Below are 18,805 nucleotides of genomic sequence, written 5' to 3'. Positions count from 1 at the left end.
TATTCTTTTATAACTCAAAACTCTCTCTACTATACAAAGTACTGTTTGAGCTCTCTTTAACATATACTCTTATTAGCAATTTCATTATTTTAACTACTCTTAGTTTAGAGGAGATCTTGAACTTGAGCATGATGTAGAGAAAATGAGACCTCCTAATTATATATATTATATAATTTTAAATTAGTTAGTGATGAGTCTCCAGTCTTCATTGCTTCTTAGAGAGTATTCCATCAGAGAAAATATTAACTAACTCATATACCATAAATAAGAGGACTTGAGGAGAATAGACTACAATAGATAGTTTTAAATAAAATAAATTAGATAGCAAGAGACAAAATATTTTTCTCCGCTGATTAATGCAATTATTACGCTCAAATTAGAACTGGCCTTTTGCCTTTTGAGAAAGTTGGCTTTCATTATCTGCAAATGAAAGAAAATACTCTACAATCAAATCATACAAAAAAATGTGATAAGCTCAATATTTTATTCCATATCAGAGCATAGTTGCAAGGAGTTTAATATTTTATTCCAATTGTCTGAATATTCAAGCATAGTTGCAAGGAGTTTAATATTTTATTCCAAACTTGGTTAACTGAATAGCTCCAGTTGAAAAATGCAAAGGAAAACGCAACACATCCTCTGTACAGTCGCTGTGACGAGTTACCGACAAATGGACCCCAGATATTTCAATCCTGCGGGCCCGCTTATTATTTTTTTTACGTACTTGTCAGTGATTTCGTATAGGATTGTACATAGAATCTGTAAGAGGATTTCGATCGTGAGAGGGAAATCGCGACGAATTCGTATCCTCTGAGATATCTCAAACTTTGCGTGACTTTATGGAAAATCCTAACCGTTTAAATACGTTCTGCACGAATCTCAAAGCAAAAACTCCCCCACATCACCCGAATAGGCACCGGACACGTCGGTCACGCAAAAGTTGAGATATCTCAGAGGATACGCATTCAATGGCGACGAGATATTTACTAAGCTGGAATTTATCTGTGGCGTCAGCATTTGGCTCCCTTCTGTTTCCTTCCCTTATATTAGAAAGAGGATGCTCAGCTCTCGAGCAGCCTTCTTCTATTCCTTTCAGACTGCGATTTCTCTTCGCACGGTTCGAAATCGTATCTTCCCACGACCCGCTCGGCTTACATTCCGATCCGACCCTTCTTTTCGCCATAGCATCAGTGGAGGTACCGCTTTGATCCTTGTTCAATTTCTATCTTCTTATTAGTTTCCCTCCACCAATTTGGGTACAAGTTCTACAAACTACAGCACTGCTGATTGTCATTCTACGTTTACAATGATTTTTCTTAGTTGTGATGGATTTGTTTTAGGACTGAAAAAAATTAGCATCCTTGCAATAGTTGTGAATTTCATGCTTTCAATTTAAGACTTCAATTCTGTTTAAGTCAGGAGCAGTTCTAGAGTTTCCAAAAAACTTCAATTCTGTTTAATTTGCTAGAAGTATACTGTATGTTTACTGTCTAATTATCTGCTTTCGTTCTCAGTATATATCCTGTGTGTCAACTGTTAACATCAATGGACCCATGCATTAAGTCATGGTCTTTATCATTTGTTCTTTTCTTAAATTTTGACTACTGACAAAGTTCCTCAAATCAGTGCTGCAGAATATAAAATTAATTTCAAACCTTGTTGTAAAGCAAAGAGTCTAATTTGAGCTTAAGTGCAGAGCTGGAGATGTGGATTATGGTTTCTGGAATTAAATAAAATATCTAAACTGTCATGAGATATTTTGCTTGTATAATTAAGACTGAATACTGTTCTTGCTGATCTATATTGTTTAACATCTCGGGACCCATGCATTAGTAAAAAGTGACGGTCATGCTTCCAACCTGTGTTGTTGCAATGCTTACCTTTCGACAGGATATGTGTTGGTCTTAATCATTAGATCTCTTTCTTAAATTACTGTGTTGGCCTCTTGAAAAACCCAGAAATCTAGCCTCTTGTAGTCTTGCTGGATGAGATCAAATGTACAGGGAAATTAAACAGTACCAAAACTTTCCAATCTTTGCTTTGCTCTCAGATTTTAAGGTTAGGCACACAAGGAGGCTAATTAGTACAAGGACCATGTCTAACGTGGCTAACCCGTCATCAGTTGCGGTTTCAACTTTGACGGAGCAAGGGCAGGAAGTTGACTTGCTGAATTTTGTTAATGATGATTATGGAGGCGTAATTGTTGAGATGAAAGCGCCAATGGATCCTACTGCTTTTGCTTCTTCTTTGAGAGCTTCTGTTTCTCACTGGAGAAAGCAGGTTTATTCTTTTGCTTCTCCATACTTTTGCAAAAAAGCACCCACAATTTGTCAGTATATTACATAACATCTTCAGTGTTAATATGCAAAAATTTAAATAAAAAGAAGAAGAGAATCTTCAACTGGCTTTGACATTGAAAGATTATTGCAGAGACTAGAAAAGAACCTCAAGCCCTCTCTTCAACACTATTAACAATTTTGTTTACCTAATTTTGTTGATGATGCTGGCAGAAGAAATCGTTCTCGTATTCTCATTCTAATATCTTTGTTTTATCATTTCTCTAGAATCCTAGTTCTAGTCAATTATTAAATACTAGCAAAATTGAAGTTAATAATATTTTATGCAAATATAATGAGATGTGTGAATGCTAAGACAAAACTGTTAGGACTGGGATATTCAACATAATCTAGCACATCAGAAAATACACTCTTTTTCTTGTGCAAATACCAAATATCATTGGTACATGCAAATAAAAATAAATAGTTGGTATTTATGCAAAAAAAAAATTCTATAAGTTTTGCATTGAGACTTGTGTGAGTCTCAGGAGGATGGAATAATGAAAACTTTTGCTCCATATGGAATGTACAAAATTCATCAGGCCAGGTACTGGTATGTAATGCTTCGCACCAGGATAATTTTTCCAGATAATGAACAATACGTTTATTCATTACATTATAGAACTTTAGCGGCAGAAATCAAACAGAAAACCAAACTAGTGCATCGTATAAATGGACTAGAACCAGTTTCATACTGTACAGTATGTCAAGGCACCATAGGTGTATTCCAACCATGCATAGCCTACAAGGCTACAACCAAGATCAGTTACCAAGTTCTTGGAACTCTTTTCAAAGTTGTTGTTAGTGTTACTGATCGTTATTTCTCTAGAATATTTTGCTTTCTGTTGTGTGCTACTTTTTTTTTATTTATAAATAATTGTTCCATTTCCAGGGAATCAGGGGTGTCTGGATAAAAATGCCTATCAACCTTGCAAATTTAATTCAACCGGCAGTAGAGGTATATCTCTAATTAGTATTGTCTAATTAGTATTGACTTGAACTCTTTAGTTGTTGAAGAAGTTGTCAACATCATGTATACTCCTTTCTCAAAAATTAGGAAAAAGATATCCTGGTTTGAAAGTATGTTAAGGATACTTTTGTTATTGCATTGTTCTTAATCCTTTCTGAGCAAATAAGACACATATTGTTAAAAGCTTACTAAATGGTAGGGAGTATTTTGAGTTTACAATATGTGAGCTATCCTTTTGCATATTCTGATGTCAGGTCCTTTTGAAATTTTATGGATACAGTAGGGGCTTTGTACAATTTGGTCAAATCTATTTTTCCTTTTAGGAAGGATTTTGGTACCACCATGCTGAGCCGAACTATTTGATGCTTACGTATTGGATTCCTGATACAAAACATACACTGCCGTTAAACGCCAGTCATCGAGTTGGTGTTGGCGCTTTTGTGATTAATAACAAAAAAGAGGTAAATTACAATTTATTCTCTCTCACTGTTTTTAGAAGAACTATCTTCTCAAGGTTAATATTCTGTTTGACTAGGTATTGGTCGTGCAAGAGAAGATTGGTAAGATGAAGGGCGCCGGCATATGGAAGTTTGTAACAGGAGTTGTTGATCCAGTAATTCATTCAAATCTTGAAAATTTGTCTTGCTTGTGAGGCTATGGTAATGTGCATATCACACAATGGCGTGCGCTATGGACTCATATCTTCATTTTTTAAATCTAAATAGTCAATCTGAACCATTTAACATTCTCTTCATATTAAAATGTACTTTAAGACCTAATTTTATATTTTTTTTAGAATTTTTTTACTATTTTTTTAGATAGTTAGAAAATCACTTGATCTGAAAATTCTGGACCATTCAAAATCAGTGATTTTCTACCTATAAAAAAAATAGTAAAAAAATTAAAAAAAATGTAAAATTTGGTCTACAAGTATATTATTACATGGAGATCATGTTTAAAGGTTCATATCGGCTATTTAAACTTTGGAAATAGAGATATGGATGCATATTATGGGTTGATCCGTAATATGCATATTACCATAGCCTCACTCTTTACATACTATAAGTCAGCCATTGACAGTCCGATTTATTGGCAGGGTGAGTACATTCATGACGGAGCAATAAGAGAAGTAAAAGAAGAGACAGGGGTATGTAAAGTAAAATGATAATTGAACATCTTCCAGTATTAATTCTAGTAAAATAATCACAGTTATCTAAAACGATGTTCTTTATTGTCTCAGGTAGATACTGAATTTTTGGAGGTTCTTGCATTTAGGTAATATGTCTTATTTTCCCGTCTGAGTTTTTTTTGTTGGTTTTTCTTTTTTTGTTGCTGAATTGCCCTGTGGCTCTGTGAGGGTTTCTCTGATTATAAATTTCTTTGAAAATCATATAGTACAAAGAAATATCATGGTCTAGTTCTTCTTTGTCATCATTTTATTATCTTCCTTTTGAAAAATATGCAAGCTTGTTATTAGGCACAGCTATAGTATTAGGCGCAGCTACAGTAATTCAATTAATTATTTTATTATCTTCCTTTTGAAAAATATGCAAGCTTGTTATTAGGCACAGCTATAGTATTAGGCGCAGCTACAGTAATTCAATTACTGTTACATCAATTACTGTAGCTGCACCTAATACTATAGCTGTGCCTAATACTTGTCCTTGTTTCCACTTGATCCTATCATGTTGTTTAAATTATATTAATCAAATGTGAATATTCAGGCAAAGCCACATGACGTTCTTTGGTAAGTCAGATGTTTTCTTCATATGCATGTTGCGCCCTCTTTCTTTCAACATTAAAATTCAAGAATCAGAGATAGAAGCTGCTCGGGTAAATCAATTTTTACAAATTATGTACAATGCAACTCTCTCTTTTTTTATCCTTTTTTTCGAAAAGTGGCAATGTCACCGATTTCTATTAATGTAGAAACCAAGTACATAAATGGCAAAATCTATCTAGCCACAAGTACCCTCATCCCAACACTTGCAAAACCAACCTTGGTATTATACCCTATCATATCACCTTTTAACAATGGGAGTTTGGTGGTAAACATTTCCCGTAAAATTATTGTCTAAGCACTAAACTTGATCGTAAAGTTTGTATTCTACTTGCAATAATGGTAGTTATTAAAATAGTAATGGGAATGTGAGTACCAAAACAAGAACTAAAATTAGGGACAAAACCGGAAGTTGGAGATTATTCAAGGAACACCTGTGTAATATGCTCATTTAGTAGAATATATTTCTAACTTATTATATATTTGCAGTGGATGCCAATAGAGGAATTCGCCTTACAACCGTTTGTTAAAAAGCATGAGCTTTTGAAGTACATTGTAGACATTAGTTTGGCAAAAATCGGCACGGGATATACTGGATTTTCTCCTGTGAGCATTTCATCAGCATTTACTGATAGGCTGTCATATATTTACGTAAACAGTGGAGACTTGAATCAAAATGACCGAGATGGATCTGGATCCAGTTCCTTGTGAAAACAAAATCGAATTGTAAACATGAACAAACAATTTCTTGTTATTATTTCATTGACATTAAATGTTTTGGTTTGTAGTGATGTATACTCTTTAGACCTTGTGAAAATAATATTTTTGGAACATTTTTATGTTGTTATTATCAAATTGAAATGTTCGTTATAAGACCAATTGTCAAATTAGAGCGAAATTTCATACAACTGTAATAGCTGTATTAAAAGTCTTGAGCATCATACTCATTGATTAATATTCATTTGCATATATGTTTGGATGAAATGAGAATAGCTAGAATGGAGGGCTATTTGGAATAGCAATGTGTATCCAAACAACATTTTTGCTATTCGGAATAGTTACAATAGTTGCTATTCTCTATTCCTTATAAATGTTGAAATAACTATTCGAAAGTGTGAAGAGAGAAAAAAATACTTTCTTCTAAAATTTCTGCTAACACAATTTCAAAATTATAAAATTGACACTACTTCTGTTATCTCCACATCGGGACAATTCATTTGAGATCCCATTTGCCTATCTTTCATTTTAATTAGCACATTGTTAACACTATTCTTTATCGGTTACAGCTATTCACTATTCTAAATGTACAATCCAAACAACATTTTTATTAATCCGAATAGCACCATTTTTATACTAATATGAAAATCACTATTTATTTTCTATTCTCATTTATTATTCTTAAATTTTACTATTCTAGCTTATTTTAACTTCCATCCAAACTTACCTAAGTGTTTAAGCCCCAAACCTTTGCTGCTCAACCGAACCTCCTTAATTGAGCAACGAATTCATTGGCCTCTATAATATAATATGATTGTTTTTTCGGATTTTTCTTGGGTAATATAAATTTGTATTGGAGAAAAAAAAATAGTCTTCAGGGTTTATAGAAATCAATAATCATATATATTTTTGAGTGACCCTATGGTATTTCACAAAGCGCGGAACGGTTCGTGTTATGGATCAATATCTCCGTTTAAAAAGTTCAAACAATCTATTCAAACCATTTAACATGACCTATATAAGAATGTACATGGAGATCAAATTTTGCATTTAAAAAATAAATACTTTTTTAGATTGGCAGAAAATCACTTAGATTTTGAACCATGTGGCATGAAAAAAAACTGAAAGAGGTTCCCCCATCATAACAGACTTGTACAAATGCTATTTGTCTGGATTTTTTGAGAGGAGGCCTTGATATTATTATGGCTTTTTTTATTTTTTTAGCGGAGTTTTTTAACACTTAAGCTTATTGTAATAATTTAATTTAATTTATTTAAGTGTCATTACTATTGCCACTTGGAGCAGATAATGATATTGTAAATAACCTTTTTTAGCATCAATATATTTTTTAGTGGAAAGTTTCCACTAACCCTAAAAAAAAACACGAGAATGGATAAGGAATTGCTAGTGAACGAGAGACTCTTTTTTGAAAACTTGGTAGTAGCTATCAAGGTTCGTGAGGGGGAATCAAACTCTCGACCTTTGGATATAACAACTCTAGAACATTTTCCTAGCCAATTGTGCTACCTCCCCTTTCTCGTGAACGAGAGACTCGGCCAATGGACGACAATGTGATTATGGAGTAGAACTAGGCCACTAGAGTGTTCTAAAGTTTATCAAACTTCTTTATGAACATAACTCTAAAATCTATTATATTGGTTTCAAATGACAATTCGAATCGTTCAAACTCATCTACCTTATGGGTGATGTGTGTACATATAAAATTTTAAATTTTCAAATTAATTTTGTACATATACAAGTAGTCAAAAAAATAAATGCATTAAAATTAATTTATAAACTTTCTAATTTTGACCGATTGACTTTATACTAAATTAATTCGAAAGTACAAATTTTTTTGCATGTAGATATATCACTCGTAAACTATATGAGTTATAACGGTTTCAGATTTGTCATTTAAAACAAATTCAATAAGTTTTAAAGTTAACTTCACAAAAAAACTTAATGAATTTAAGAACACCCTAGTTTTACTTGTGATTATGCAAGATTCTACAGTTTTGTTTCTCTATACACCTCACACTGTCACACACATGATCCGTACCAGTAGGCCACCCGGGCTGGTACCAACCTGGTAAGTAACGGAAATAAATCAGTTGTGATTTTAATGCAATAGGAGGGTTCTGTTATTCCAATCTCAACCATTCAAAGTTTTCTATGCACAAATCTGAAACTTTTTCATACACGAATCTCAACGAAGTTAAATGGTTGGGATCGAAATAACAGAACCCTGTTGGCTGTTATTCTATTGAAATCACAGCAGATTTATTTCCAACAGCATCGGTCCTCACTCCTCACCGTACTTTCTCAAAAATGTTTGTGGCTTTGTGAAATGCCCCCTTCACTTGCTCCAAAAAATGTGATGAAACCGTCACGGAATGGCTTCGACTGCAATGCGACAGAAAGTAATATATAGACTAAAAGTTTTTGAGTTCGATATTAATTAGAATCATTTTTGTGATTGTATAATATATAAAATAACATCCATGACTTCTTATAGCAACATACAACATCAGAATCCGATTTAATAAAAGAGCTTCGTTAAATTGATCATGAATTGATCGATCCTTTTTGGATATTCACAGACAACAAAACTGTTGAAAAGAAAAAAAATATTAAACAACATAAAACAAAAACAAAAATCTGAGCGCGAATACATTTGGGCTCTTTCAATCCGCCAATTAAAATCAAGGCCAATTTTTTTTTTTTTTTTTTTTTGAGTGAAACGCCCTTAGGTATATGATCAAGGCCAAATTAAATCGACCGCAATCTTCACATCCTCCAAACTTTCACCAATTTCCAGATCTTGGCTCTTCAAATTTATCTTTCCATTGGTAATTCCTCTTTTTCTTTCTATGACACCACAAACAACTCCAAAAGACCTACTGGATGCACTTGAATTTGAATAGTATTTAGCAGGAGCAAGCCAGTCAGTATTCTCCGTTTTTAGTAGTTCGGACACGAGAAGAACAATGGCTGCCATGAAAGCAAATTCAGAATATGATTTTCTTAATTGGTTTTATGGAATGATGATGAAACAGTTTTGGTGTGATCGAAATGTATATAGAGGTGGATATATAGCTTTTTCCTTTTTGGTTTGAAAAAAGAAAAGATCTATTGAACAAGGTGGTATCCTCAATCCTGCCATGGGGTGGGGTAATGAGCTCTTGGTTTTGGTTCTTCCGCTTTTAATTACCTCAGGCTGCATTGCTGGATTTCAAAAACATTGGGTTATGTTTTTCTCCAGTGACCACCTTTCAGAGCCCTCCAGTTTCAAACTAAAATTTAATTTGCAATTTTTAAATTAAGATTTTAACCGCGGTTGCTTCTTATTCAGGGCCAAAGGTAAATCTGCAGTACTAGAATACTGGAGAGGATCTGCCGATCTGGTCTTAGCAGTGGTTGCTACGCTGCCGATGGTTTATGTCGCTGGGCCATCCTTTTGTCTGCTGTCGCTTAGCGAGTGCGTGGCCTCTGGTATTGGTAGTTGGTACAATGAAAACGAACGGTCCCGATTAATCTCAGTCCGATCAATGGATCCCCTAAATCATTCGTGCCAGAGCCAGAGCCAGTTTAAAAGAACAGTCCGTATCTGACTATCTGCTGCCTCATTGCACCTAAAAGGTATTGTACTAGATATCAATTCGTCGCTTAACAGGATAAGAAAGATGCCAAAAAGTTCAGAAACTTATATTTATAGAAATTATATAAAAATAAATAAGATGTTAGATAAACTGTATTTATATTTTTATTCATAGAAAAAACCGTTTTTTTTTTCAGTTCCTTCAAGAATCCTAAAAGAACCATAAAAGCAGAAGAAAAATATTTAAAGACTTTTTGAGAATTTAATATAGATTTGGTATATGAAAATATATCATTTTTCTAAGTAACTAAAGTTTTTTTTTTCGTTTCTTTTAGAACGACCTAAAGGAACGAAACAATTTCGGTTCCTTCTATGTGATAAAAAATATTACACAGTACATCTAATATCTTATATTATTTTATATAATTTCTAAAAATATAATATGCTGCACAAAATTCCAAAAAAAAAAAAAATAATATCTCCATCAAAAACACCAACTATCCCTTCCAGTATATACCCCCAGTTTGCAAATTCAAGCAACTTCTGCCCATAGTCATAGACTCATAGAGTATGGTTTGCTATATAACTTTGAGTCAAAAGTCAAAAAGCCTCAAAGGGCTCAATTTGCTTCAATCAGCATGCCTCTGGGCTCCTGTAATTTATAATATTACACTCAGTTTTTTCTCCTGTTGTTTTTTTCTTGGTATAGCTTGGTTTTTTTTTTTTTGTCTTGAATGATGCAAGAAAAAAAAGGCTTCTGAGTCATGAATCTTCCACTCACATTTAGTTTAAACACATAAATTATTTAAAAATCATGCTAGTAGATAATTAGGTCATTTGGGATACAACTAATGTTATAAAAACAATATTGCAAATCGTTTAATTATTCAAATAGTCAAATGATAAATTAATAAAGTGAAATTTCAAAACATTCTAGAGATATGTATTGAATTTCAAACTTACAACTTCTTACATAAAATATATTTTTTTAATTAATTATGTTAGAAATGATTATCTATATATTCAAGTTATATTAGTAAAGTACAAAAAATGGCATATGAGTCTTTTCTTTTAGTTATATAATACAGTTGAAATAAAAAATAAAAAATTGAGGTGGGTCAACTAAATCGTTTAGGAGATCTTCATATAATTTATAATATTTTAATTAATAGTGTATGAATGAGAGAAATTTGTAACCTTTTATTTTCTTCTGAACAAAGTCAATTAGTCAAATATAATTAGGACTCGAACGCTTGCTTGCTAGAGGTGTTAACATGACAATATTTATTTCTTCGTTGTTGTAAACTATTAGAATTTAATTTGAACAATAACAAAACTACCAAAAAAAATCAAATAGTATAAAATGACTTTTAGGAATAATGTTTATCTCTAGAGTGGAAAAAACGTGCTGTGTCGTATCGTAACTAGCACGCCGTGACTTTGGTCTCGTGTCGTGTTGTACTATGACTAAAATATCTAGAGTAGTCACGGCAAAAGAATGGTCATGCCACGTGAGTCACGCCATGCCCAAACGTGCCGTGATCAAATATGCATCACGTAACTCACGTGACCATTTTATCATGATTTAAATTAGTTTATTCAAGATTCACCATTTAATCAATATCTAATGGTCCTAATTACACATGACTCGCGTGACTACGTGCCATACCGTGACTAGATTTTTCACGTGTCGTGCCAAAGTTTCAAAAGATAGTTACGGCACGGGACACGCAAGTCACGACACGTAACTAACACACGTGTCGTGTCATTCTGTACCGTAATTGTACCGTTCTGTACCGTAACCGTACCGTTCTGTGATGGAGCCAGCTCCCCCTTGCCATTTTTACCACCCTATTTATCTCTCTGCATATTCAAGATTTAGTTCCGCATCTATATTTATATCTATAAATAAATTAGCCGTATTTGTATTCTCAATGGTGATATTGTTGGGTTTTGTGGAACGGTTCAAACCCATTTAATTAGCTTAAGCTGCGGAAAAAGTAAAACAAAAATTTTTACATCTAACTTAAGCTACGGATTAAATGAATCAAGAAGATTCGTTTAATCCTATTTACAGATCTACTCCATAATTGATTTCCTAAAGCATTAAATCTATTTACAAATTAAATAGATTAATATAACAATTTATACCTTGATTCCAAATCTCAGTTGGAATGCAGACCGAGCGAGTAGAGCCTCACCAGGGATGGAATCGACTCGCAGTATCACACGTGTGATACCTCTATTGGTTATCCACTAGGACTAACCGGAGAGCGATTTACTTCTTCTGCCAGAAATACCGTAAACCGCAGAATTCTGCAGAAACACTATTCACCGAGAAAATGATGAAATAAATATATTTGTGTCCCGAAGTAACTCGGTTTTGCTTAAAAGCTAAACCGCAGGATTACACAAAATATATTATTTCCTAATCTCGAAATAACCGAAATCAAGGAAGAGAGAAAAACCGATTAACGAAGTAATCAGATTAACACGTGAATTAGTGAGTCTTTCTCTCTACCCCTACCCCTCTATTTATAGACTTTTGAGGAGGTTTGCAAAAGACCAAAATACCCCTCAAAACAAATCTATTTACCAAAAGCCCTTGACACCTCATCCTTTTATCATGTGAAATGACCAAAATACCCTTGCCACCTCACATGTCAACACATGGGAAGTCGGCACCAAGGGAAAAATACCATTTTGCCCTTGGCCCATTAAGGCATGAATAGTGTTAGGCTTTGATTTTGGGCTTTGACTTTGGGCCTTTAATTTTAATTAAGGCTTTGATTATTTTGGGCTTTTAAATCCATAATTCAAACCCATAATTAACAATTAAAATTCTAAATCATATATATATAATTGTCATGTACAATTATATTTCTTTTCGGTTATTGTTCGGTAACTTTTATACAACGTAACGTGTACGTTTATAAATTAACCGTTGTTTCTGCTTGTCATTCTAAATGACATTTATAATTTAATTATATCACGTATAATTAATTATAACCATCTTAATATTAATTATAATCAATTTATAATTAATCAGTAAGATTCTCCGAGTAGCTCCTATATGGTGTGACCCAATAGGATCTGTGTTATGTTGGTAAACAGAGTTAAAACTGTTTTAACTTCTGTTAGTCATGGGTGGCATCTGGAAACACATCATGACCATCCAATTACACAGATGATGCTGTACTGTACAATATCACGATCCAGTAAACAATTTACTTGTGTCAGTTCTTCTGTCTCATAGCTATCAGATCAGTTTTAAGGTAGATATGTGTCATCCTTGTTAACTGTATCTTTTCTTGATCTTGAGTAGATTATCAAATATAATTACTCTTGTAATTATACTGCATGCAGATAATCTAACTCTACCAAGGGGCCCAGTGATGCTATAGCTCGTATAGAGATACGAGGGACGAGTAGTATTCTTGGTAGACTATCACTTCCTCAGCTAAGTTATACATATGGAAATGCTACAGTTATGGCTGCTTTTTACGGACAGCGTTAGATAACACTCACTCATATATATTTCTTAGTGGGAACGATAAATACCTCATACTGTAGAACTTTGACACTGAATGAAAACATAAATGACACGAACACAATTCTATTTAATGTTTCATTTGGGGTCTGTGATCTCGAAATGATCCACAAATGCAATAATACTCAAGGCAACAAAATGATATATAAATAAACATTCAATTCATGAACAAAGCTTTATGATTAACTTATCGTATTATTGACTTCTAGATTATTACAAACTAACAGATATATATATATGAATTTGAATGGAAAATTTTATAAAGGGATCGATTAACGATACCCAGAATAAAATACTCCATTCATCCTCCGCTGTGGGCCCCACGAGTTAAATTGAGTGGACTACTCATAAGATGGCGGGGACCAGCACAAGAAGACAAAAGAAAACGCGTTCAATTAGGGGGACCAGTACAAGAAGACAAAAAGAAAACGCGTTAAGTGGGGGGACCACTTATTAATTAAAACAAAACGCGTTTAACTGTTGATAGGGACCAATAACTATCTGGAGGGGACCGCGAAACAACAACATAAGCCTTAATTAACATTCAGACATATAAACGAAGTATTCATTCTAACTTTGCAAAATGAATGTACATATGATATAACACTATAGACCTTTGTAAAGGGAAATATATAGGGCGGACCATCAGTGTCTAACTGTCAATGGAGACCGCAAAAGAGTTAAATAAGCCTTACTAATCATTCATAATAAAACCAAAAGTATTAATTGCAATAAAACGAAAATTTTAATTTTAAAACCCAGTAATATTCATGCATATGACTTCACCCTTTTATCGTATGACCAGTATAAAAATAGTATGAAATTAACTTTCAATGCATGAAGTATTAATAGTTAATCATATCAGTATTTATTTTTATAAAGACTATTTTCCATCTTGTTTAAGTGTATATCATATGTAACCACAACTAACATAAAAGTATAAACTGAAAGTATTCATTTGCGTAAACTAAAACATATCACTTAGAACAACAAAACAATTGTCATCACATAACAACAACATTACAAACTATATTTTCACAATCCATTACCAGTTGACAAAAAAAATAAATCCCAAAGTGTTCCAAAATAAGAAACAAACCACAAAAGCAACTGTACCAATCATGACACAACCACCTAAAGTTTTCCAACATCACACAACATCCAACCATCCACAAATTCATGACAGTAACGTCAAAATTAATCACATAACAGTACCAATGATCAAAAATAGAAATATCAAATAACCACAATTCATTACACCTTAGGCAATGAACTTCACCTCATTCCTATCATCAATTAGGAATCGGTACGCAAGAAGAAGCCGTTCATTGCTAATCATGTCCTACATTATTAAAACATAAATGGTTAGTTAACAAAAAAATAACTATTAATGAATATGAAGTTGTATTGAATAAATAAAAACCTGATTGAAGTCTAGTGGAGCATCTCTGCTCAGACAATCAATATAACGGATGACAAATATTGCACAGTCTTTTGATCCTTTGGCTTGCTTGGGGCAATCCATCCACTGGTATTGAACTTCCATCCAAGATTTGTCAGCTAAAAAGCAATTAAACAAAAAAAAAATACTCATTTGCATGAAAACAAATCATTGAAAGTAAACAAAGTATTCATTTTCATTGAAAGTAAACAAAGTATTTAAGAGGGCAACATTAATACAAATGAATACTTGCCCTTGTAAGTATTCAATCCAATACATGACAATTAAAGTTTAGTAGCAGCTATTATAGACATTGTGGTAATTACTAACAAATGTAGTATTTTTTTTCACAATCAATATATGATGAATATACTTACAAAGCCTCCAAGCGAGGAAGAATTTGACCCAATGCATAGTGTTTCTGTGCGGTTCGAAGTAGTGTTCATTAGCGCCTTCTCCGCTCACAGAAATGTAAAGCTTAATTTCTTTGTTTATTTTTTATTTTTGTCAAAATGACCTTGTGGATTCCTACACATTGTTTGGATGAAGAGTAGAAAAAGAGAGGGAATGCAAAGAAAAAAAAAATTTCTGTCAAATCATATTTGGTTGACAAAATTATGTCGGAAGTGAAATGTATATGAGGTGAAAGGTTTAACCTTATATCATTATAATTATTAGAATCGGTTTTCCTTTCAATTTGAAGTGTAACAGATGGAAAAAAAAATGTTCCAAATATTTTTAGAAAGAAATAACACAAATCTACAACAGCCATCTAATTTCTCATTAACCTTCTAAATTTTAATCAACCAAACAAGAAAGAAAACGAAAAAAAAAATCAAATTTTCTCTCAATAATTATCCAAACACGAAGAAGTTAAATATATTAATCTTCCTTTATATTACAAATACTAAAGTGTAGAATCTCGCATAATCACATCGTACTTCCTTGGCCGAGTTTCGTGCTGCTCTACTAGTAATTCCTTGTCCATTTCAGGAGCGAATCTAGAAATTTTTGACAGGAAGAGAAAAAAATAGCGAATCATGTTCAAATCTATTAGTTAAATTAGAGTTCAGCTAATTTGAAGAAATTCTAAGTAAATAAGAGTTCTAACTTTAATTACTCAAATCTTTAGAATGGGTGATTTTCTACATATCTAAAAAAATAAGGTTTTTTTAGAAAAATAAAAAATTTGATCCAATTACATTTTTATATGAAGATTATCAGAATCAGAAATAAAAGCATATGCTATAAAGTTTCTTATTTACAAGACGTCGTCGTCAAAAAAAATTATTTGTGCATATGAATTTTTAATTTTTGTTGAAACCTCTCGTATTTTATATACTTGTTTGCCTATTATAAACATCTACTACTATACACATACCTGTACATTTCAGTTTTACTTTTATATACTTGTGCATCTCAATTTTTTTTTTTTTAATATTTTTAAAATTTGAATATTTATTTCATGCCGATTAATGTGGTTTCTGATAATATTTTTAATATGTAGATTACAAGAACAGCTCATATCGACCCTTGTTATAATTAAGATTTGAAGTTCAAGCACCAACTTATTGGTATTTTGCAAAGTACTATGATACAACATTACAACTTCATACTAAATAAACAACAGTTAAACGAGTGGTGAATTGTATCCAAGTACTTAAATTCATCATAAAACAGTTCGATTTCATATACTAATAAAAAAAAAAACACAACGAAAAAGAAGAAGAAGATGTACCAATAATAATAAAAAAAAAACAGATTCTAACAAAAGCACAAATTACACTAAAGCTTTCAATTCTCATCAACGTTCAAATAATGTTTTATACTGAAAATTAGCATTTGACCTAGTGGCATAAAACAAAATTCTTTATATAAAAGGTCGTGAATTTGAAATTCGGATGATGATTTTTTTTTTATAGAATTTAAAAAACTAGACATATATCTCTCACAAATATTTAATATTGTGTTAACAATAGATATAATAAAGTAAAGCCTTCTAGTTAAAACTATTAAAACAGGAAAATAATGGGTGAAATGTGCATTCTTGTTTAGCTTACAAGCTTCCAACTCCATAAAGCCCAACAATAAAACCTAAAAGGGCCCAAAATACCATCTCGGTTGACAATCTATTTGTAGGATCTCCCAAACGATTTATTCATCTCAAATCATTTTTCCAAGGTAGTCAAATTTTAAAGCTTATATTTTTCTCATAATTACTTGCCTGATATAAATTGAAGTCCTGCTTGCCAATCTACCTTATTTGCATGTTGATACCTTAATTATTTATAAACATATACAAGATTACATATTTACAGGTCTCCAATTTCAGAAAAAAAAAAAAAAAACTATATAATCCCATCAGAACTTCTCCTTCAAAATTTAGTTATATCCTCATTTCTTAATTTAACTCCTTAAAATTAAAGATCAATATTAATAAAATATTTAAAGATGTTTTTGCCCTTCAATCAAAATTACTATGTCCAACTTCCCATCGTTCTTTCCTACTAAATTGGGATTCAACTCCTCTTCAATATTGTAGAGGATGGACCTCACTTTACGATTTGAGATTAAATCTCATCGCTTTGAGATCCGGGCTAGCGCAGCGAACAATATTATTGGACTTGGAATTCGTGCCAAAGTAAAAAGAACGATCCAGATCCATTAATTGTAAAAGATTATCTTGTGCAGTTGTGAAGAGAATGTGAATTCACTAAACCGTCCTCACCCTCCTTCCCCCCCCCCCCCCCCCCCCCCCCCCCCCCCCCCCTTTTTTTTTTTTTTTTTTTTTTTTTTTCTTTAGGCTGTGTTCCAGATGAAGAGGAAGGAGAATCACTATGCGAGGGAGACGCTTACTCTAAACCGTTGCTGTCTGAAAGTTTCCCCTGCTCTAGAAGAGAAGAACCACAGAGGGAGCGAAGGTGAAGACATACTGTTCGGAGGGAGGAACAGAATCGCGAGGTCTTGATTTTTGACGAATTATATTACCCCAAAATCGGAATATAAAAACACTGTTCGGAGGTTGTCTCACCTCCGATCTGCTCTCTTCCTTTCTTTTAATGAAAAGTTTATCCTCCGCTCTGGAGCACAACTTTAGATTATTTTTTATGTAGAGTCGGAGAAAATAGAGTCATTGAATTTGCCAGACGTGACTTACACTGAGCTATGCAATTCAAAGTTTTTAGATTTCATTAAATTGTACTATAAAATTACTATAGGTCGATAAAAATGATATGGAAGAAACAAACAAATAAAATGAAAAAAACTCCTGTGAAAAAAATGAAAAAAAAAACTTTATAAAATTGCTAATAGATTTCTGTTTAGATGCCTGGTGTCAAAGGAAGGTGGTGAGAGAGAAATTTTTTTATCTATAGAAATTATTAAATTTACACGTACGAAATCAGAAAAAATACATTGTTTTCAACCTATGTTACCTGACACTCTTAGAAACCTATCATACCCGTGTCCGACACGTATCCGACACCGACACGCCTCTGACACGGCCACGATACGTATCAGACACGCCAGCTGGCGCGTCATGTGAGCTGTCGTGTCCCAACCATGTTGATATGATCTCCGACACCGCGTTGAAACGTGCCGATACGGCCCGAAACGTCCGATACGATTGGGACACGGCGGGATACGCACATGTGGACCATGAGCCGCGCCCGTGCCTGTGGACCGCGACCATGAACCACTCCTGCACCCGTGCACCGCGCATACACCACCAGTTAAATTGAATTTTTTTTTCCTCCTTGCGTGAATCGAACTGGGGTTTCCTTGGTGAGTGTCAAAATGTTTTACCACTCCACTAGTGCTTCTTTTGTGTTATCTTCTAGTAGTTATAATATTTACTATATTCTTTGGTTAAGTCTTTAATCATTTATACAAATTTATTTTATGTTATAATTATCTTAAATACAATATATAAAATAATTAAAAATAATAAATATATAATAGACGTGTCGTGTCCTCTATTTTTTAGAATTGTCGTGTCACCGTACCCGTGTCGTGTCCGACACGACACCCGTACCCGTATCCATGCAACATAGTTTTCAACAAATATAGAAAAATCCAACTCAATTAGTTCGATTCAAATATATAGATCAGACTCAATGATTCTTATTGATTCAGATATATCAATATAATATATACAGAGATTTGAAAAGTGGATTAGATAACTTATCTCTAATTCATAATTAAAAAAAAAAAATTAACCATACTACGTTGACCTAGATGGAAAAAGAAAGTGCAACATTCTATAGGGCAGACTCATGCCAAGTTGCCAACACATACAAATGCAATTAAGCAACGCTCGGCGCAAATCACGAGCAGCAGCCAGTCAAATTAATGACAAACAAGTGCCAAGTGGGGATGCGTACTTGCGTTATAGATGCTGCTGGTTAGTGTACC

General features: G+C 33.1%; 1 protein-coding gene across 1 annotated transcript; it reads left to right on the top strand.

Annotated features, from left to right (window-relative positions):
• The first annotated feature begins 987 nt into the window (after positions 1-987).
• LOC144575598 (nudix hydrolase 2-like) lies at positions 988-5,922 on the top strand. Its single transcript, XM_078325795.1, has 9 exons — positions 988-1,196; positions 2,051-2,280; positions 3,229-3,294; positions 3,630-3,767; positions 3,842-3,919; positions 4,403-4,453; positions 4,547-4,581; positions 5,031-5,139; positions 5,576-5,922. The coding sequence occupies exons 1-9, from the start codon at positions 1,058-1,060 to the stop codon at positions 5,795-5,797; spliced, it is 1,068 nt and encodes a 355-aa protein (XP_078181921.1). The 5' UTR covers positions 988-1,057; the 3' UTR covers positions 5,798-5,922.
• Positions 5,923-18,805: the final 12,883 nt, after the last annotated feature.

Source organism: Carex rostrata, chromosome 24 (assembly GCF_964058835.1).
Source record: "Carex rostrata chromosome 24, lpCarRost1.2, whole genome shotgun sequence".
NCBI classification, from domain to species: Eukaryota; Viridiplantae; Streptophyta; class Magnoliopsida; order Poales; family Cyperaceae; genus Carex; species Carex rostrata.
The sequence above is the reverse complement of the archived record's forward strand: the minus strand, read 5'-3'. Positions and strand labels throughout refer to the sequence as shown.